General features: G+C 57.9%; 1 protein-coding gene across 4 annotated transcripts; it reads right to left on the reverse strand.

Annotated features, from left to right (window-relative positions):
* Positions 1–6: 6 nt before the first annotated feature.
* Positions 7–21,513, reverse strand: ATP8B2 (ATPase phospholipid transporting 8B2). 4 transcript variants are annotated; one of them, XM_019627316.1, is made up of 29 exons: positions 21,367–21,513; positions 20,397–20,508; positions 18,931–18,998; positions 16,738–16,796; positions 16,293–16,406; positions 16,067–16,165; positions 15,805–15,866; positions 15,633–15,705; positions 15,273–15,343; positions 14,482–14,561; positions 13,412–13,570; positions 13,120–13,208; positions 11,655–11,851; positions 8,975–9,183; positions 8,079–8,122; positions 7,197–7,362; positions 6,852–7,040; positions 6,593–6,708; positions 6,340–6,504; positions 6,144–6,255; positions 5,913–6,018; positions 5,691–5,835; positions 5,327–5,510; positions 4,944–5,167; positions 4,592–4,675; positions 4,042–4,287; positions 3,751–3,889; positions 1,440–1,570; positions 7–1,283 (listed from the first exon to the last, which is right to left on the reverse strand). In XM_019627316.1, the coding sequence occupies exons 2-29, from the start codon at positions 20,492–20,494 to the stop codon at positions 996–998; spliced, it is 3,717 nt and encodes a 1,238-aa protein (XP_019482861.1). In that variant the 5' UTR covers positions 20,495–20,508; positions 21,367–21,513; the 3' UTR covers positions 7–995. The 4 variants fall into 4 exon arrangements, with proteins under 4 accessions (XP_019482861.1, XP_019482864.1, XP_019482865.1 ...); XM_019627319.1 differs by lacking the exon at positions 20,397–20,508; XM_019627320.1 differs by lacking the exons at positions 20,397–20,508; positions 21,367–21,513 and adding an exon at positions 21,043–21,259.
* Between the last annotated feature and the right edge of the window lie 312 nt (positions 21,514–21,825).

Here is a 21,825-nt window from a genome sequence, read left to right on the forward strand (position 1 = left end):
AGGTGCAGGGAAATGCCAGATGAGGAGGGAGAATGGAAGTCACAAGGGACTCAGGCTCATGGACTGGGGTCTGAATTTAAAATTAAACCAAACCGGTTTTTAGAACTGCATTTCACACCCAACTTTAGGCCACTGAGAATGACAGGGCCACCTGCCCAGGCTCCAGCCCAATACCAGCAGGACTTACGGAACCCAGGAGTCGATACGGGAGTGTGTAGGGGAGGGGGTAGCTCTTCACTCTCAAGGTGAGGAAGGAGACCGGACCAGACCCTCCTTTATACTCTCCCAACACCCTCTGGCGGACAGGCACCTCCTGCCTGGGCAGCCTCACGGTCCCTCACCGCACCTGCCACTGGAGGGCCAGCCCAGCGGTGGCGCCTTCCAAACCACTCCACATCCAGCCAGGTGGGGGCGCCCGTGCGCCAGCGTCCTCGTCCCCAGCAGAGTTAAGACACCAACCACAACATAAAAGTCACGTAGAGGCCTCCGCCACTTGCCAAATAAAAGACAAAGCCAAAGTGGACACAAACACAAATCAAGGAGAGACATACACGACGTGAGGGGCCCAGAGGCCCCAGCAGGCCTCTGGCTTCCCGGCGTGATACATTCTTGTGTAATTCAGGAACGGGAGCTCTAGGGCCCCTGTGGGGAGCGGGAGTAAAAAAATACACAGACTGCAGTCTCCCCGAGGGTTCCCAGGCAAGGCAGGGGCAGACCCGATCTCTCACAGTTTTTTCTCATTTTTGGTTCCACATCTGGTCCCCCCACTGGGGCCGGTTCCCCACGGCCCAGCCCCTCCTCTGCCCTCCGGGCCTGCCCCCTCCGCCCTCCCGGCTGCTGGGAGGGCCCTGGGCTGGGGACCAGCAGGACAGAGTCCACCAGGGAGATGGGAGAGGCATGGGACGAGGCCCCGCCGTTCTCAGACGCGGTCATGTCGGTGGCCGGCCTGCCCCCGGTGCTCTGCGCACTGGCGCCCGGTGTTCCCTTCCCAGCCTTCAGCCCTTGAGGGGCTTGTCGGCCGCGCCGCTGGGGCCGCTGGGGCTGCTGGCGCTGTCACTCTTTTTTCTGCGCAGGCTCTCAATCCAGCTGGAGCTGGAGCGGGCGGTGAAGCTGGAGAGAGCCAGGGAGCTGAGGCGCATGTTTTTGCCAGACATGATGAGCTCCCCGAAGCCCTCCTGGTGGGAGAAGGCGTAGCCCGAGCGCCGGGAGCCCGTGCGCCCCACGCGTCGCAGGCAGCGGTGCTGGGCCTTGTGCTTCTTTCTCACCAGCTGGGTGTAGCGGACCTGACGGAGGGGACACAGGAGGAACCACTGTCAGTGTGACAGGGTCACACACCGCCACAACCACCCCTGCCGCGAAGGGGGCTCCAAGACCCAGGACAGGACGCAAGGCCCCACGGAGTCTCTAAGCTGGGGACTTTGACACACCCAGCGTCTCACCGTGTCGGAGAGATCCGGCTTCAGGTTCAGCTTGAGGAATCGAAAGGCGACCACAGGCAGGATGCAGACGACCGTGGTGAGCGCGATGGTCAGCCATACCGTGGGCTGGGCCAGAGTGTTCTGCGCATTACCTGGGGACGCAGAGGGCTCAGGGGCCTCACAGAGCAGACAGTTCTCCACGCCTATCGCGCCACCCCGCACCCCCGGTCTCACATCCTGGCTTCCCGCTCCTCCCTGCGCCCCAAATGCGTATCTCCACACCTGACTGTAGCTCCAGCTCTCCCCAGAACGCCGGACCAGCTTCTGGTGCTGCCTCACCTGACACCTCTGCTGCACATCTAACTGGCATCTCATTCCACCAGGGCCAAAAAGCAAAACCCACGACTGCGTCCTCCGCCCCAATCTTCCGCAGCACAGGAAATGCCACCCACACTCAGCTGCGCCCACTAAAAGCCCTGACCTTGACTTATCTATCTCGCAAACCGCGCATCTAATCCATTGGCTCCATGTTTCAAAACACCCCACCCATCCCCGCACTGCGGTTAATTTATCTGTCATAACAAATTTGGCTGCTCGGCTTCCAGTCTCTGCTTCTGCAGTATACCTAATAAAATGCGGAGGCTCCTCAAAGAAAAAAAAAAACCCAGAACACCTAGGGAATTCCACCACTTCCCACTGTGTTCCAAGCCACTGTCGTTCTCACTTGGATTACTGCTATAGCCACCTTCCCCTCTGTACTTTATCATCCACAAAGCAGTAAGAGTGATCCTCTAAAAACATAAATCAGTTTATGGCATTTCCCTGCTCAAAACCCTCCAAAGGCTTCCTACCGCGTTTGATTAAAATTCCAAGTTCTTCCTCGGACCTAAATGAGCTTGAATGATCTGGACCAACTCTCATCCCCCTCTGGCCCACTGCCCCAGCTCTACTCTCCAACCTCCATTTCACACACACGTGCACGCACACACACACCACACACACACGTGCACACACCACACACATGCACGCGCACACACATACCCCACACACACACACCACACACGTGTGCGCACAGGCACACCACATGCATACCACACATGCACACACGCACACACACCACATACGCACACGCGTGCGCACACATACACACATACCACACACACATACCACACGCACACACACCACACGCACGCATGCATACCACACACACATACCACACACACGCGCACACGTACACCACACAGCACACACACACACGCACACACGCACACTACACACACACGCACACCACACCAACGCGCGCACACCACACACATGCACACACACATGCATACCACACGCGCACACACCACACACGCGCACACACCAAACACCACACACGCGCACACCACACACTTCTCCGCTGCCAACGACATCCTTGCAAGCCCCACCTAAGGCTTCTGTATCTGTTTCTTCTTCCTGGATTGAGCATTCCCGTTATGCCACGTTCTCTGTGCCAATGTCCCTTCCTTCAGAGTTCCTGGCAGACCACGCTTGTCCCTCTCTACCTACCCCGCCTGATGTTTTTATAGGACCTATCGGTTCCAGACATTGCATCTGTTAACTTGTAAATTCTGTGTCTCCCTCGTTGTAACACGATACCCAGGACGGTGAAGTGCTGTATCCCAGCACCTGGAATAGGGGGTGACCGATAACAGGAGCTAACCGAATGACCCCAGGCCGGAGAAATGAAAAGGTCTAAAGAAAAAGCCAACACCTGCAAACGCATCTTTTGCCTCCTGCCTGCCCCGTTGCCACCCACCATGGCCACCCTGGCACCAGTTCTGAACAGCTATATCTTCAGTCATACAGTAGCGTCCTCGCTGGCCACCCACCACTGCCAGGTTCCTCTTTCTAAAGTGATCCTTCGATGCCATTTCCCCGTCTCTCCTCAAGGGAAAAAGAGAGAGAGAGAGAGAGAGAGGCTCCTGGCAAGTCAGATGCAAAGCTCATTCTGGGATCTCCCTCGCAGATCCTGGCTCCACTCCCAGCAGCCTCCTGCGTGGGAAGATCCCTGGCCACCCCACAGGCAGTCACTTTGCTGACCGCGATGCCTGCTGCCCCCTCACCTTCCTTTGATCCCTGACCTCGCACAGCCTGGCAGGGCTATTCTTCACTCTCAGGGACATGGCAGCTCCCTGGGGGCGGCGCCTAGGTCACGTGCAGCCAGCCGTCCACCAGCCCCTTGAATACCTGGCACACATGCTCACGACGTGCAGGCTGGCTGCCTCCCTGCTAGTCCCAGAGCAGGTGTGACTCCTTGGCGACTCAAGTGGAAGCCCCGGGGACTTACCCACAAACCGGAACTGGTTGGGAAACATGTTGAAGAGCCCGTTGCTATGCATGGCGAAGAGGATAGTGAAGTACACGGCCAGGCTGCCCCAGATGAAGAAGTGGTTGATGGCCGTCCAGTAGCCCGTGTCCAGCCCGATCTGCACAGAGCAGCAGCTGTCACGGCCGGCGGGGCTGTCACCCCCAAACCCCGTCTCTTTCCCAGGAACAGCGCGGCCACACCCAGAGCAGCCCCAGAGACAGGAGGCTCACTCCTGGCAGAGGGCACGGCAGTCCCCGGACTGCTCCGTACCTGCACGCTGACCACAATGACCAACGACGTAGCCACAGTGACGGCGAAGGACTGGTAGTCGGCCAGCTGGGTGCCGTCATCTCGGGTGGCCTCGGCGAAGACCCCATATGGGATGAAGAACATGAGCACGGAAGTGTAGATGCCCTGGGCTATGCAGATGAAGAACTCACGCTTGTTGAACAGCAGGTTCAGCTGGCCGGGCTCATACAGCTTGGGGTACTCCATGCTCCGTTGCTCAGGGACGTCCTGCGAGGGGAGGTAGGGCCGCGTGCCCAGCGGGGGGGGCCTCAGAAGCTGCCACCGTGACCCAGGACAGTGAAGGGCAGGCCCTGTCCCTCCTTTCTAAATTCTTTTGACAGCTAAATAGATCCAACTTCCAGCCAACTGCACCCCATCAGCCTTTGTCCAGCAGGCTGACTGCAGCGAGAGGGAGAGGTAGACACATGCTGCCCAGCGGGAAGGGCCGCCCCCTCAGGGCCCACCACCATCACTGTGGCCCCTTCATAGCAACGTCCTCCCCAACCCACTTGATCATCAAACTCCCCCGTACCTGATCGAACACCCCCATAGCCAGGACCGGTAGGGAGGTGTACACGATGTTATAAAGGGTGATGAAATACTGGTCATAGACGGTCTGGAAAAGGGAGAGGGAATGACAGGAGTGAACGCTGGGTCCTTCTTCACCGCAAATCAGGCAGAGGAAGGCGGCTGACGTGGCACAGGTGCAGCCCCAAGGAATGTTCTAGAACTCCTTCTCCACTCCTTCAATGGGCATGTTTTTTTTTTAAATGCATGAACTTGACACGAGCTAGGCCCCCGGGACTGAGCAGGGAACAGGATGGATGCAGCCGCTGCCCTTCGGGAACTCAGACAGGCACGCCCGTGGGCCAGGAGCTCCGTACCTGGGCCGAGAAGCCGCAGAAGAAGCCGAACCAGAAGTGGACCATGGTGAAAGCGAAGTTCTTGTAGAAGAAATAGCAGAGGAACTTGCACATGCGCAGGTAGGACCAGCGCCCGTGCACCAGCAGGAGGCGCTGCAGGAACTTGAACTGCGAGAAGGAGTAATCGGAGGCCAGGACAGCCTGGATCCCCTCCTGCCCGCTGATGCCCACGCCGATGTGAGCCGCTGCGGAGACACGAGGGGACAAGAGGGTGACGATGGCCGCACGCTTCAGAACAAGCCCACCAATGTACAGCCCCCCTTCCCCTCTAGTTGGCCCTGATCCCCTGGACCTCACGGGCCCCTCCTCCACCCTCCCACCCGGCCTACACAGCCCACACTCACTTTTGATCATGCTGACATCATTGGCTCCATCGCCAATGGCAAGTGTCACAGCCTTCTTGTACTTCTTGACCAGTTCCACCACTTGCGCCTTCTGCAAGGGGGTCACCCGGCAGCAGATGACAGCTTTGCAGGCGCAGGCTGTCTCCAGAAACTCCTGCTCCATGTCTGCCTCTAACGCGTGGGCCTGCGAAACAGAGAGCCCTGAGGGAGCCCCGGCCTTCCACAGGAGGGCCACCCGGTCCCCATAAAGACCACAGCCCCTCGGAGGCTGAGGGGAAATGAGAACAAGATGAGACAGAAAAGCCATTCAGAGAGAAGCGCTCTCCAGAAAGACGCTGCCCAAGCTGAGGATGGCGACACTCACGAGGCTGTGCCCGTTGATGACCAGGGCGTACTCCCCTGCAACGGCTTCTAGGACAGAAGTGAGCTTGGAAGAAGAAAGCTTCTCCTGGTAGGTGAAGCCGTTGCCGACGGCGCGGGATGGGTCCATCATCTTCTCCCGGGCTTTCCTGTGGGGGAGCGAGACTGTGGTCTCCCAGGACAGGGGCGGGGACTCAGGCCCAAGAAGCCCGGCAGCCCCGCCCACCTGAGCTCCTCGCGCACTTCCAGCACGGTGTGGCCGGTGACGATGAACACCTCCGTCATGTCATCCGTCAGCATCTTGCAGGAATAGCCGATGTTCACAGCTGTCTCTACGAAGAGGATGCACGAGCTATGGGCAGGCCCCCAGCAAGGTCAGCGCGCTCCTGCCTGACGGCCGAGGCTCGTGCAAGGACCCAGCGGGGCTGCAGTCCCCTGCGCCCTGGTGGGCTCTCACCTTGCTTGTCTCCAGTCAGCACCCATATCTTGATGTTGGCCAGCGTCAGCAGGGCGATGGTCTCGGGAACCCCTTGCTGAAGCTTGTCCTCGATGGCCGTTGCACCCAGCAGCTGAAATACCACAAGGGTCTCTGGCACGCGAGTCCCAGACACGAGCCGTCCTCGCCCACCCTTGGCCCACTCCAGAGCCCGTACCATCATGTCACTCTCGATCTCCTCGTAGACACTGGCCAGCCTGTCCTCCCGGTTGTCCAGGGCCAGGCTGGCCTGGAGCCGTCGGTCAGCCCACTCCTCATAGTACTCTTCATCCAGGTCCTTGTAGGCCAGTGCCAGGGTCCTCAGCCCTTCCCCGGCGTATTCCTGGGGGCAGAGTCAGCACAGTCACCCCACCTCCCCCAACACCACCAAAAGCAGCAGAGCCCAAGGCCCCACCTGTCCGCACACCTACATTCAGGTGGTCAGTGGTGGTGTTGAGCAGCTCTTGGGTGGACGGGTGCAGCCTGTCCAGCAGGATGGTGTCGGCCCCTTTGCAGTATAGTCGGATCTTCCCCTCGGGATTCCGCACTGGGAGCGAGGCAAGGGGAGAAAAGTCCCAGACAAACTCAGCAGGCAAAGACCCCAACCTCAACAGGTCACCAGGGGCCGCCCAGCACACCTCAGCCATTCCAGGCCCGAATGCTGCCCCGAACCCCCGGTCCTGGCCTCACCTATGACCGACATCCGCTTGCGAATGTTGTTGAAATCCAGGATGGCCAGCAGCTGGTACGTGATGGCTGTGCCCATCTCGTGGACAGTGATGGTTTTGGGGGTACGAGAACGGAACACGAAACCAAAGTTCCTGGCCGCGGTGACCAGGGCCCCCTCATCCGGAGACTGCGCTTTATAGTACAGCTCCCCTGGGCGAGGAGAAAGAACACGAGAGGCTAAGCGGCCCCCACCTCAGCCACGTGCCTTGCCCAGGAGGCCCCGGGCCGGCCACACTGCAGAGCAGAGTCCAAGTTCAAAGGCACGGGTCAGGTCGGGGAGAGCGCAGGCTAGCTCCAGTGGCTCACCTTCGTTCTTTTCTTCTGACATGACAGTGTGACACAGGGAGAGGAGGCGGAAGAACTCGTGCGTGTGGGGGTCCCCCGCCTTGACAGCCTCCAAGAGGGTGGGGTCCCAAAATAAGAACTTCTTGTCGGCCAGAGGATTGAAGGAGAAGTCGACGGGTTCAGGCCTCTGGGGCAGGTAAGAGGACATTTAGGCAACAGTGGGTGGCCAGGCGGCCTCCCAGGGAAGGGGCTGTCCCCGCCCTTCCAACTCTTGGTAGAAAGGTCCACTGTGGACCTGAAAATTCCCACTGCTAAGTTATATAAATGTCTAATCACTGTGCTGTACACCTGAGACTAATACTGAATGCCAACTGTAACTGAAAAACAATAAAATAGTAATTAAAAATAAAATTAAAAAAAACCCCCAAAACACAAGGATCTGCCTAAGAAGGAAGCAGCAGGTGAGTTAGAGAAGGGAGTTGATGATGGAGGCAGAGGCTGGACTGGGGGCAGCTTCTAGAAGCTGCAGTAGATGGGAATAGATTCTCCCCTGGGGACCCAGAAGGAACCAGCTCTGCCAACTCCTGACGTTAGCAAGGGGAGAAAGTTCCAGAAAAATTCAGACAGGCAGAGACCCCAGCCTCGACACATCACCAAGGGTGGCCCAGCACGCCTCACCACACCTATATGACTCATTTTGGACTTGTGACCTCCAGAAGTGTAAGAGAACACGTTTCTGTTGTTTTAAAAGAAATACATCAATCAAAATGAAATTTTCAAAAAACTCCCTCTGCTCCCATATCCTGACCAGACAACAAACACACCACTAACTCCACCGGCTGCTCCTGGTCAGGCGTCCTATGGTGAAGTGGCACACACAGAATAACAGAAGCCGGGTCTTACCTCTCCCAACTCAGCTTTGTGTCCCAGGACATCGAACACGTCCCCTACACACGGCCAGGACAGAGGAGAAGCAACGTCAGGGCCAGAGCCCCCTCAGGGCGAGGGGAGAAGCTGCAGCACAGAACCCCCACAGGCACCTGAAACCCGCAACCCAAACCACTGAGCAAACGGGACACTGCTGACTGCGGGGGACAGGCGGCGCCAGGCACCCTGGATCCTCAGAACCCCACAACTGAAAGTCACGGTGCCCACTGCTCCCCATCCCGTTCCCAAGACCCCCCACCAGCTCTCCCCCCAGGGCAACTCCAGGTCCACACCCCTCCCCGGGCCTCCCGGGGTGCCTTTCGCTCCGTGGGCCTCCACAGCAGGCACAGCCTCACACGCTGGCCAGATGGCCAGGGTTAGTACAGAAAGCAGTTAGAAGAGGGGTTCACTCTGCACAAAGGTCAGATGCCACACCCCCGCCCCAAGCCGTCCCAGAGCTCAGCCACAAGGCCACTGCCGCAGGGCCACGCTGGAAAGACCATAGTCACATTCCAGAGACTCACAGGCCCCTGAACAGCAACAGGGAGAGTCTAGCACTCCACCGGGGCAGCCAAGGTCCAACCCGGCCGCGGCGCCCAGAGGCCCGTGTCTGGGGCTTCACTTCAACCAGCCAAGGCGCTCCCCGACGGCCCGGAGCTGGCACCAGGGTGAGGGCGTCAGCAGAGGACAGGGAAGCTTGGTCAGTGTCTGTGTCCGGACACAGGATAGAGTGGACCCTTTCCAGGCCCCATGGGCCCCAGCAGGAAAGAAGTCAAGACCCAGATGTCCAGACAACTGTGGGAGCCCCAGCAGCACTCTCCTTCCGGGTGAGACGCAAGCCGCCCCGCCCGGTGCCCGGTGGCACCACGTACCGTAGCTTCGGCCGTTGATGGAGCACTTGTTGAAGACCATGATGTTCTGGGTGAGGGTGCCCGTCTTGTCAGAGAAGATGTGCTCCACCTGACCCAACTCCTCGTTCAGCGTGGTGGTGCGGGCCTCCGCCGGCGTCCGCTTTTTCGCACAGAACATCTTCTTGTCCCAGTTGATGAAGTAGCTGTGGCCCAGGCGAATGACCTCCACACTGCACGGGGGACAGGAGTCAGGCTGGGTGGGAAGCGGAGGAGGTGCCGCCCCCCTTTCTCCACCAACCCCCCACGGGCCTCCGCTGCAGGCCCTCCAGCTGGGACAGACGAGGACAGAGTGGACACCTGGGCTGAGGAACCTCGGGGGTGGGAAGGGCGAGGAGAGCCTGAAGGGGGCCTGGCCACACACAGCAGGTGGAGGAAGTCCCCGGCCCCAACCCTCTGGTGCGCTCCAGATAAAAAGGTGCAAAGGGCCTGGGCAGGTGGCACAGGTAGAGGAGGAAGAAAGGGGCTGCACACAAGGTTCTCGACCACTTCTTACCTCAGGGCTAATAACACAGAAACCATGCAGAGAAAACAAGAGAAAACGTGAGAAGAAAGGGAGAGGGAAAAAAAGAGAAGTGATGAGGGTGCTGCACCAGCCACAGCAACTCAGGGGCCACCACAAAGGGTCCCCCGGTGCGGAGAGGAAGCCGCGAAGGCTGAGCCCACCCTCCCTGCTCCAACACCTCCGACACGCTCCCCCCACCTGCCTTAGGGCTCCACATCCTACTCTGTGGCTTTCAGAAAGAGCTCCTGGTCAACGGAGATGCTGACTCCGGAAGGGGGGGACCCCAAGACTCTGAGAAATGACACCAATTCACAAGCGTGTGGTGCTCGCAACACCTCGAGGTCTGTTCACGCCCTTCTTTGCCAGGCAGTACCTCTGGGATACGGACTGTCAGAGATTCAGAAAGGACCCTGTGTTTAAGTCCAGTGCAGCCAAGTGATGGGGCCACAGCGGAAACCCTGCTGTGGCCTGAGGCTGCTGTCAGGATCCAGCGACCAGGCCAGACCTGAGCTGGCTGGAAATACCTCCATCGCCTCCTACCACTGAGCTGATCAAGCAGCTCCCCGCCTCCCCCAAACACACACACTGTTCACTTGATGAGACGTGAAAAGAAAACTTTCTCAGGCAGCTACCATGGGCTTGGATACAAAACACTGACAGCAAAGCCCAAAGATGGGGAAAAAATTAGGCTGCAGGCAAGAAAACATTTAAATAGTAAGGAAGGAATCACTTAACAATGATAACCATGGATGTGCAATAGTTTAAGTTTTCAACTATTAGTTTCCAGTCTAGTATCCGATATCAAGAAGTCCCTTTGGAAAAGGCGGGCCAGGTATTCTTATTCCCGTTTTACAGGAGAAAACCGAGGCCCCCAGCGACTGTGGAGGTGCCTGAGTTCACGTGCCTAAGGACAAGGCAGGACCAGCCCCCGAACCTCCGAGTCCCCATGTTCTAGGAAAGCCCAATCTGTCCAGCCTCAGAAATGCCACCTCCATCTCTGCCCTCGGCACTAGGATGCGGGGGCTAGTGGGGACATTTCAGGCTACCTGGGGAAGCTGTATGGACAAAAACACGGCACACGGGAAGAGTCTGAGCAGCTCCACAAAGCATTTCCCTAAAAACGTTGCTGGTTCCCTCGTCTCATGGCACCAAGTGCGAAAGAAAATCTCTCTCTTCTGGCCAGTGCTTCCTTCCCCCTTTTGCACGCCCCCACCACCCAAGTTCATGGTCACTGGCCCAGTCCTGTTAACATCTCTTTACCGCAAGCATCCTCGAGCCTATTCATGCACGCCCCTGCCTGCCAACGCTTCCTAAAGTATCCTTTAGATCTTTTTTTTTTTAAAAGAATCCTTTAATGGTTCACTAAGGACAAAGGCCAGAGACAAAGATGTAAGTCCGTCCACTAGGTTTCCAGCTCTCTGCCCCCCCAGCTAAACTGTTCCCCACCATTCCTAGGTTCCCACCCCCAAGCCTTCGTTCCTCGGCCTCTCCCCCGCTCCACTCTCACCTGACCCAGCCACCACTCAAGCCCAGGGCGACAGTCACCTCTTCAGAGATGTCCGCCCTGATGGACTGCTCCAGGAAAGACGCACTTCCGTCCGTCAGGTCACTTAGGGCCTCCCGCATGGTATCGCGGCGCCTTACACTGTTTGTCCCCCCACCCCCACAGGCCTGCTACTTTTGAAGACAGAGGCCACGTTCCACATCTCTGTGTCCCCTTGCTGTACACGGACGTCTGTCGGTAGAATGACTTCTATAGGCCTTGTCCCCACTCTTACGTTGAGATTTTCCTTCCTCTGCTAGACAGAGGCTCCCGGAAGGACAGCGAGCGATCCCTAACACAACTTTGTGTGTGCCACGCCCCTAACGGGCTTCTTTGCACAAAGTGGGCATGCCATTAACATGTGCCAAGGAAACCAACACGGTTTTCATTCTCATACAGTCCAAAGGACCAGGAAGCCGAAGCGAGCTCTGCCCACAAAGAGAACCAGGTAACATAAAGTGGTTGCAGCACAGGAAGGAGAGGGTGCCCCGTTTCTTCTCCAGGAGTTCACCTTTGTAGACAAGGGAAGTTTTCCCAAGCCCCTCCCCAACCTCCCACCCCTGAGCTCCCTGGAGACACCGCGGGGTGTCACATACCTGACATAAAGCGATATGGGCACGACGGTGTTGAGGATAATGATATAGGACCAGAAGGAGAGGAAGCCAGAGAAGAAGGCACTGTCCACAGCCTCATCCCAGGGCAGGTAGACCTGGAAACGCATTCCGACCTCGTGCTCCCAGATGGCATTGCCAATGGCCAGGATCACCCCCATGCAGACCAGGAACCCAAAAATCTGGGGAGGAATGAGAAGCAGAAGCGAGGTTCATACCTGAGCCCTCAAAAGCTCAGGCATCTTTAACATGGTGGCACGTTCTAGTGGGAAGCGCCTGGAACTGGTGACAGACAGGTTCTAAGTCTGCCCCTGATCCTCCTGAGGCCTCCCGTCTGGATGACGGGGAAGCGGAAATAGTTATGCAGTTCCCAGTCCAACATCCTAGAACCCTTACAAGGTCTCGAAGATGGTACGAGTGGGGGTGAGCTACTTTCCACACACCAAAGCAGCTTCCTGGAAATCACCCATCAACCTGAGCTAAGCCTCCACCAGCCAACAACAGTGCCAAGTGTCCATCATGGTCACGATCTCATACAGATTGCGCCCACCCCCATTTTTTTAAACCAGAGAAACAAATTGTATTTTCATAAATGTAGATTTCTTGATAGCCAAACATCTTATAAAGCTTGGAGTCTTTGGAAAAGGATCCTAAAGAAGTTCTGGAAGTTAAAAGAAAAAATTCGAGACCACCGTCGGATTTCAGACATCTTTTTTGCAAAGCTTCCTGGGCTCTTGAGGCTCTGGACCAAAACAGGAACCAGCCTGGTGCCCAATGGCCACCAGGGGGCGATGCGAGTCTCTGCCTGACAGACAGCAGTCTCCCTCAGCCTGGGTTTCTGCACACCCTGTAAGGCCAGGGCGGAAACCGTCTGGCCTCAGCCTTCGCAAGCTGGCATGTGGGGGGCAGGCAGCAGGCAGTGGGGGTGCGAGAAGGGGAGGAGAAAAGGGGAGAAGAACCTGACAAGGAGCTCAAATTTCTAGGCAAACAAGAGAACGATTCAGGAATCGCCAAAAGAACGAAACCAGAAACTTTTCCTTTGGGACCCTTCACTCTTAGAAGTCAGGGGAAAAGACCCCATTCTCCATCCTCCGAATGGAAATTTTTCTTTTAACTCCCTCTCACTCCCCATGAAGGCCTCCTTGTCCCGGGCAAAAGCAAACAGAAGGTCACATGCTACACGAAGTCATCGTCAGAACTGGAATCCAGAGAAGGGAAGACTTGTTTTAGCTTTCTTTAAGTTGTTGACTCACGCACGTTCCCGAGGTTTTTAAAAATAATATCTCCCACTTCTGCAAGGAGCCTGCAATGAACACTGCCTTTGAGTGGCTGACCTGCTGGTGGCTTGAAAGCCAAACCCTGAAGCTTGGCTACTGACCCGGGAGGGGAGGTGGGTGCAAAGGGAGAGCCAGCCAGGCAGGGACAGAGACCACGGGTGGGAAGGGCTTACCCAGAGCACCAGTGTATTCATCAGGCGATCAATACTTGTTCTCTTGAATTTCGTCCTGCCGCTGTTCTGCATCAGCTTAGTGTCAGGACCTAGAGAGGAAGCGGAAGGGCTGGGAAAGCCAAGTCACCAACGTGCCTCCGGGCTTCGGCCCGGGTCCCCAGACTCAGGACATCGGGGTGGACGGGAGGTTTGTCTTCAGGGCTGGACCAGCCCGCTCAGCCTCCTCCCACGTCCCTGACCAAGGGCTGAGGCCAAGTCTTGCCCTTCTTTCCTTGGACCCTAGGAGGCTCACCTGCAAAGATGACCAGGCCAAAGCACCACTCCGTGTTCCGCAGCACGCAGCCACGCAGCAGCATGTTCTGGTTGCTCAGGGGAAATTTGTTCTCCTTCCAGTAGAGGGCGCCACTGAATTTGTCCAGCTTGTTGTTGGGGGGCTCACAGATCACTTCGCCTGAAGGAACAGGAGAGGAAAGCCAGCTCTAAACTTGCCCGCCAGAGGACAAAACAGAAAGAGCCACGGAGGGGGAGGGTGTGAGCCCGCAGGCCGTCCACACCCTGCTGGTGGGACTGTGGACCCACGTCACTTTGGGAGAAAGGAAAACAGGCGACATGAACTGATATTAAAAGGATAATCCCAACTCAGGTACCTGTTCTACAGAGCAGAAGGGTTTTTATTGAAGCGTTATTTAAACAGCAGAAGACCGGGAACCATTGAATGAATGGTCAGGGACCAGTTGAATAAATTATGACACATCAATTCTACGTAACGTTATACAGCTATTAAAGAGGCTAAGGTCAACTTCTTTATAGTGATATGATGTGATAAGGTAACGATGATGAATTTCATAGGTAAAGAAAGGCAGGCTGCAGAGATCTGGGGACAGTGTGATGCCACTGATTTAGGGTCACATATTTGTATCAACATATAGAAAAGTGTGGATGAAAACACACTCAACTGCCAGTCAACCCAGCTCCCTAAGAGGGCAAAGCTGGAGGACAGGAGGCCGTTTTCCTATACGCACTGTACAGCTTGTCTTGTTAGATAGAAGGAGCACATATCGCTATTCTGAACTGAACGAGAATAAGAAAGAAGAAGCTGAAATTCTCTCAATACGCACAGTACATGGGGAGCTATCAGCCGTGAAGATCTCTGGAAATGACTGTTAATTCAAAAATGACTGGAAGCTACCAGGCATTCCTGGTGACACCACCGCCGCCCCTCCCACCCTCCCTCCCCGCCCACCAAGCATCCAGGGCACTGCATAATCACAGCAACAAGCCAAAAGGACAGACAGAGTGCAATTTCAACCCCCAACCCAACCACCTCCTCTACCTGAGAGCAACTTCTCCGAAGCTACTCACCATCGAACTTGGCGAGCTTGCTGATGTCTCCCAACTCTGAGGTGACTGGAATCGCCTGACGCACCTTCATGTTGGTCTCTCTGCAAAGACAGTGATCCTGAGTCCTGGCTCCCTTCCCTTCTTCTCCGTTTGACCTGAGAGTGCACCTGACCATGTGGCATCACGGCCCCTAAGCATTACTGGGCGAGCAATACTTCTACACACCCAAAGTCTTGCTTTCCTGAAGTTTTCCAAAAGGTACACATTCCACACCTGGGAACCTCTTTCAAAAACAAGCTTTTTAGGGCCGGCCGAGTGGCGCAATGGTTAAGAACTGGCTTGGGACACCAGAGGGCCCCGGTTCGGATCCCACATATGAGGGCCAGTGACACTGCCCTCCACAGCTAAGATGCTGAACAACAGCTCAACCTGGAGCTGGGCTGCCGGGAGTCGCCGGCGACGGCGTAGGCTGCAGCCCCTGTGGCAGTGGGTTGCCATGGGCTACCGTGTGTAGCCAGCAGCCAGCGTGAGCGGCCAGCAGCCGCAGTGAGCAGCCGTCCAGAAGCCGGCGACTGATCTGCCTCGCCCGGGAAGAGCGCAATGATGGTGCCAACTTGGGCCAGTGAAGCAACGTCCTCCACAACTAGACTGAAGAACAAAAGGACAGCAACTTGTCTGTTCCCCTTCCCCCAATTCCCCAGCGCTGTTTCCATCCCCCCAATTTCCCAATAAAAAAAAATCTAAAAAAAAAAACAAGCTTTTTACCCCAAAGGAGGCAGAAGGAAAGGTGTGACACCGACCACGCAACTCACCCATCGAGTTCTGCTGTCTCTATGTAACACAGCCCATGGGGCTCACTGCTGGAAAGGAGGAGGAGATCCGCCTAGAGAGAAAACCCAATGAGAAGCCAGAGACCCAGCCCTCCGGCCCCCAATGGCCTCTCTGATGATCCCTCTTTCCACCAAGCATTCTCGGTTTGCTCAGCCCCAAGCGCATGAGTGGCTAGAAAGGAGCTGGTCCCAGGCACGCTAATATGACACGCACACTTCCCACTCAAGAAAGCTTCCTTCTATGGGTGCTTAAGAGGCAACAGTAAGTCAGAAGACACGCATTCCTTTCTGCCGAAGAAAAGGTAGCGTCCTGCAGGCCTAGAGGGCCACCTGGTCCCTTACCGCCACAAACTGGTTATTTTCCAGCTTGATGATGTCACCAACACAGACATTCATCCACTGCTCCTGCTGGAGGCTAAGGCCAGAAGGAGACAGGGAGGAAGCTGTCAGTGGCTGAAGACGTGCCCAGAGGACCCGTCCTCCCCAAGGCCCTCAGTCTCCACGAGACACTCACATTCCATTGATCAGCACCTGAGACTGACGGTTATTCACCTGGTTATCACTCTTGTGGCGGAACTGAAAAGGAGATTAAGAAAGGTAAGGCGCCGTCTCCTGCTCCAAGGGATTTGACCAGTGGAAGGCAGGGCACACTGGGTACCACCTGTTCACAGCTGTTCACACATCTACTCTCCCCCTGCCTCCCGGGCCCTACTCCTCGGCCAAGATATCCTGGATCTAGCTAGACCGGGGACGGGACGGCAATAAAAACAACTCACGTAGTCATCGGTGGCATCTTTAACAGCCGTGATGGTGAGGACAAGAACCAAAGGCACAATGGTGGTGAACCAGGACAGGGAGGAGATCTGAGGGATCAACTGTAAAGAGGAAAGAGAAGGCATGCCTCCGCGGCCCCACCCTACGCCCTCGTCTCCCCTAGACCTTTCTCTTCCTTGACTGTATTTGGCTTTGCGAGTTGCATGGGGTCTACCGTGAGACACATACCTGCAGAATGAGAAGGAACAGGAAGTAGGTATTGGCAACTTCCTGGAACTGCTCAAAGAGGTTGACAGGCAGGAAGGTGAGGATATTGTACTTGGAGGTCTTGATGCAGTTACTCTGTGGCCGTGGGAGAGAAGATAATGAGGCCGCCTCTTCCTCCTACGCTGCCCCAAACCTCTACCCCCGAAGCCAGCAACCACAGGTGTGGGAGGGGGCACGAGGAGGAGAGAAGGAAGTCTCAGGGGGCCAGTGCGTCCGCTTCACTGACAGGTGAAGGCATAAAAAATTCAGCACAACAGCAGATGGAGAGTGTCGTGGAGGCCACCCTCCACTCCCCCGAGCACTCTCCCATCCAGCCCCCTCGCCCCACTCAGCCTAGGATGTGCCTGCAGGGTTCCGCTTTCCAGCTCAGGAGGAGGCTTCGAACTGGGGGTCTGGAGCCACTCACCGCATACTGAAATTTCTCATTGTACTCTCGGTCATTGGCCCGCGCCCTCCTTTCTTCTTCTGCAACAGAATGGTGCTGCCATCAGGAACAGCAGACGAAGGCCTGGCCCAGCACCCTGTCAGGCCCACCCCACTTTGGGGGGCTTCCACTGGGGGCCCTTGGTTCTTTCCACCACATACAGCTTTAAGGGATTAGTGCTACACCGGAGGTGTCACACAGTTCTTCCCTCTGCTCCACCTCTCTCCCCCAGCCTGACTGCTGGGCTCTGCAGGCATCACTCACAAGGCAGGATGCCTTCTTTCCTCACCAATACCCATCAAGGTCTTCCCCTGGGGGCGCTCAGTTCCTCTCCCCGTCCCTTTAATTAATACTTTAGGCAGTCGTGGTCTTGGGAAGCCCCAGAGGAAAGCAGCTGGAGCCACAAAGCTTCCTTCCCCTGGGAACCCGTCAATTCTAGCCATAGTGCTATCCTCCTTTAACCTGGGCGGTGGGTGGCAAGACGGAGGGTCACCGTGCCCTGGAACCGCTCTGCGGCAGCATCCCAGCCCCACGTGCAGGCCCCCCTACAGGAGGCGCTGCTTGTCACATGTCGCCAGCAGCGGCTTCTGACTGGCCCACAATGACATCACCTTATTTTAAAGCTCATCTTCAAGTAGAAGTGGGGGTGGGTCAGGGATATGGGTCATGCAGAGTGAGACAGAGACGCAGGAGGGAGGAACGTGATGCACTTGAAACAGTTGCTCTCTAACTGTAACCTTTCTCACGCCATCTGCGCACAATTTGCCCTACACAACACATTTGTCACTGAGTGAGTGGCATATGAGCTACGCCTATGCTGAACCTCTGCAGATCTGGGGCTGTAGGCACCAAGTTCAGGTACAGAGCATGGGAGTGTCCCATGAAGGGTTCTCCAGCCCATCTCCCGAGGTCACTGTGACCACAGGCTGAAAAAGGGAGGCAAACTGGTTAGGTGATAAACACAATGCCTTAAACCCATCCTGGAATCAAAAGCAGCATTTCAGACCCTTCCTCTCACCCCCTCCAGACCCCCGCAGGACACACTGCAGTAACAAAACCTGCGACCACAGCACCCTCTGCCTAAACAGGGCACTCCCTCCCTGCACTGTCACTTTAGTCCCAAGAACTTGCCCAGAGGGAAGCCCTGTGGCTGAGACCCCCTGCCCAGTCTTGCAAAGAGAGAGTGAGGGATGGGACGCTTCAGAGCCAGGACCTCTGGGTCTGGAAAGGAGAGGATCAGGGAAGGTTGGGGGAGGCTGAGGACAATATGAGGGTGGGAGAGGGAAAATTAGGGGCTCGGGAGAGCTGCCGGTCGCTGCCTCCCGTTACCTGTCCCCCAAGAGGGCTTCTTTCGGCTCCAGGAGGGGGGCGCCCCGGCCCGGGCCCACTTCTCTGGCATCTCCTTGGGGATCGTCATGATCCCGGTTTGAGCGGGGGGAGAGCGGACGGTCTGTCAGTCCGTCCTTGGGCTCAGCGGCGCCGATGGGGCGGCCCCCCCGGGAGGCGCAGGAGCCCCGGCCGTCGGGCGCGCGCCCCACCTGCGGCCCCTGCCATCCTCGCGGCCGCCCTCACCCGGGACGCCGCGCACTCCGCCGCCCCCGAGGCCCCGCGGACACCGCGCACTGAGCGGCCCCGAGCGCGGCGCGCACGCCCTGGGCTCCGCCCCCCCGCCCGCTCCGCGACTGCAGGGCTGCCGCCTGCCAGCGCCGCGTAGGCGAAAGCCCGCGCCCAGCCCCGCCTCCACGCCCGGCCAATGCGGGTGAGGGGACTGCCGGCGTTGTCGGGGGCAACCACTTTCGTCCCACCCCAACCCCCGCCCGCAGGAAAACCAGAAGGACCAGGGGTGATGAGGAAAGGAGGGGAGAACGCGGGGAGGAGACAAGGAGGTGTGAGGACGGAGGGGCTTCGATGGGAACACAGCTCCCCAGGGTCCCCAGGCCAGAGAACGGAAGCTCCGGGTGCTAGTCTGCGTGTCTGGGGGCGAGGGGCAGGTACTCAGCACCCTCGGGGGGGGGGACCCAGCTTAGGGATCAAGGAGAAGAATTCGGTTTCCCAGGCTCCCCCTGGGATGGGCAGGGGTTGCAATCTACCCTCCGTCAGACTCCTTCTCTTTGCTCCCTGAGCCATAACACCCACTCTTGACGGTCCCAGGGACACCCCCACCTCCTGTCTTACCTGGGGGGCGCTTTTTTGCACACAGTGCCATCTCACCCAGCAAGGTCCCAGCAATCCCATGGGAGACCCTGCAGGAAGGTGACATGTGATTGAGGTCAGAAGCTTCATTCCCCTCTTCAGACCCCTCCTGAAGGTTCTGGACCTCAGACCTGACCTTGCGCTCCCTCCGCGGCCTTCCTCCACCTACTCCCCACCAACGCTGCTCTCACTGCCCTGATGGGCCCCTGAGGAAGAGAGGCCTGCCCCGCCGCCTCTCCCCAATGCCTCTGCCTTGGATAACATGGGACAACTGACAGCTTACAACATCCAAGGCGTGCTGGGAAAGGAAGCGCGCAGAGACTGGAGGCTGGATATTGATGGGAAAGGCACAGCTCTCAAGGTACCCATCCCAGGGACAATGGATGCCCCCATGTGCCCTCTTGGTGGCAATGAGTGGTGCCTGTGTTTGCTGGAAAGCAGGATAACCACCAAGGGGTGGGGTTGAGGGATCGCAGCCAGGAAACACCTGGCAGAGCATCAGGAAACGGGGTGGCAGGCTCCACCCTTCTCAAAAAGTTTATAATCCTCCCATCGCCCCATGACTGGGGCTCCCACTATCACCTCCTCCAGGGGAGCTCACATGAGAAACATGGCCTTCACTTCCTGCATGTCGTCCCCAAACCACTTCCTGTAAGTCTGGGTCAGCCACCCTTCTAAACAAGCACAGGGGTCTTCCCAGCCCCAGCAGGGGGTTGTCCCGCTCTCTCCCAAGCCCAGTCAGGTCGGTATGGCCCTGGCAAGGAGCATGTCAGATGGGCCTCTGCTTCCTGCCATCTTCCCAAGTCTTTCCTCTCACCTAAAGCGGTAAAAGGTCTGGCTTACAAGACAGGGTCACAGAGCCTCAGCCTGGCCCAATGGAAACTGCCAGCTAGGTCTTGGGTACTCTTGTCACCTCCTCTTTCTTTGTCCGGGTGGAAAGCCTTCCTCCTCCTTGGTTCCCTGTCTCCAGACTACTGGGCACACCCCACCGGCCTGTCAGCTCCAAGAGATACTAATTGCCTGTCTGCTCAACCTCTATAATTACAGACTCTGGCCACAGCCAGTCACCCACACCAGTCCTCGCTTCACAAACTCAGACTCCCTTCCTGGACCCCAGATCAGGCAATACTGAGAGCCAGAAGTCCTTTTCCTCCCTGACCCTCCCCAGCCCTGGCAGGCCGGGGTGCCTGCCTCAGGAAGAAAAACCTCATCCACATTTTAGAGATGCCGGGCCCTCCCTCAGGGCCCCCAGCCAGGGTCTCCACCCAGTCTGGAGTGTGAGTCATGGAAGGGTGGGGTGTGGGGGGAGAGGTCAAAGGACAGGATGCAAGGGTGGGCTTCTCAAGTCCCAAGGCCGGCCCCGCCCTTTGAGGGAGGCAAGCAAGAAACGCTGTCAGCCCACAGATCCCGGCTTGGGTCCTATCAAGGAGTTAATGAAGGAGCCTCACTCAGGTTCAGGAGTCAGGCGTCTGGACACCGACCAGGAAAGTTGTTTTACCTCCAGGACCCTGGGGAGACTGAAAGCTGGCTTGGCCCCAGACCTCATCCCCTCTGGGGGCCCTGGGAAGAAGGGAAAGGGAGGGGGAGACCTGAGAACAGGGACCCCTCTCACTTCTCCTTCCTGGTCTCACATAGTCTGTCAGGGCCGTGAGCCACGTCGCCCTGCCCTGTCGCCCTGCCCCAGCCCCAGCCCCCTCTGCAGCCACATTTGGGATAAAAATAGCTGCTCTGGGAAGAAGGCAATGGTCCATGGAGGAAAAGGCTCCTCCTGCCGGCCAGGCCCCTGCTCCCTTCCAGCCCAAGCCCGGGAAGGCTGACCCCTCCTTTCGGAGGAGGCTGGCAGGGCTATCTGCGGGCTGGGCAGGGAAACAGCAGCCCACGGAATCCAAGACCCCCAGCTCACCTGCCGCCGCTACCACCCAGACCCCCACCTTCCCCGGCGAGGGCAGAACCCAGGACTCGCTCCCCAGTTCTGAGCGCCCAGGGCTGCACCTCTCCGGCCCACAGATGTCCACCTGACAGAGACAAAGCCTACCGGCCCCCAGCTCCCTTCTCCAGGCACCCACACCCTGGGACCCCGGTTACGCCTCTCACCCCGATCTGTGGGCGGCTCTCCCCTCTCCGCGGCTCCGTTAGCTACTCCTCCGCACTCCCGCGCCCCTTGCCTAGTCTCCACGCGCCCCTTCAGCACCCCATCCTCCCATCTTGCAGACAGCTTTCCAAGGCGCCCATCCTCCGGCACCCCGGCACCCTCTTCTCTCCAGGCACTCCCTCCTTCGTCTCCCTGGCTGCCGACTCCCTGTCCGGTCCTCCCCAGCCCACACCCGCCTCCCGGCCCCTCCGGCCCGGAGTCCCAGTCGGCAGCCGCATCTGCCCTCCGCCCGCGCTCCGTGGCCGCCCCGCCTCGCCCGGCCTCACCTCAGCGCTCAGCGCTCGGCGCCCGCCCCGGCGGCCCCGTCCTGCCCATGCCGGGGGCTGGGGCGGGGGGCGCTCGGCTCGGCTCCCCGCGGGCTCCCGCCCCCCAGCTGCAGCCCCGCTCCCCCCGGAGCCTCGGCCCGCTACTTTGTGTCAGTTTCGGCCACGGCGGGGCGGAAGTGACGGAGGTGGCGGGAGAGGNTCTCCTGTCATGGCTCCAGATGAGGGCTTCGCACCCACGCGGAGCCCCACCTCCTCTTCTCGGGATATTGTCACACTTACCCTACATCCTACTGCTTCACATCTCAAGCCTCCGATTAGATTCATTCAACTACCAGGGGGGAGGCGGGATTCGCCATCTTTGTGCGGGGCAGGGGGAGGGTCTTAACTTTTCCGGGGTCCCCACGGCGAGGCCGCGTCCCAGCCCCACCCACTGCCACCTCCATCCCGCCTCCAAACATC

This window comes from Hipposideros armiger, unplaced genomic scaffold, assembly GCF_001890085.2.
Source record: "Hipposideros armiger isolate ML-2016 unplaced genomic scaffold, ASM189008v1 scaffold_729, whole genome shotgun sequence".
Classification (NCBI taxonomy): domain Eukaryota; kingdom Metazoa; phylum Chordata; class Mammalia; order Chiroptera; family Hipposideridae; genus Hipposideros; species Hipposideros armiger.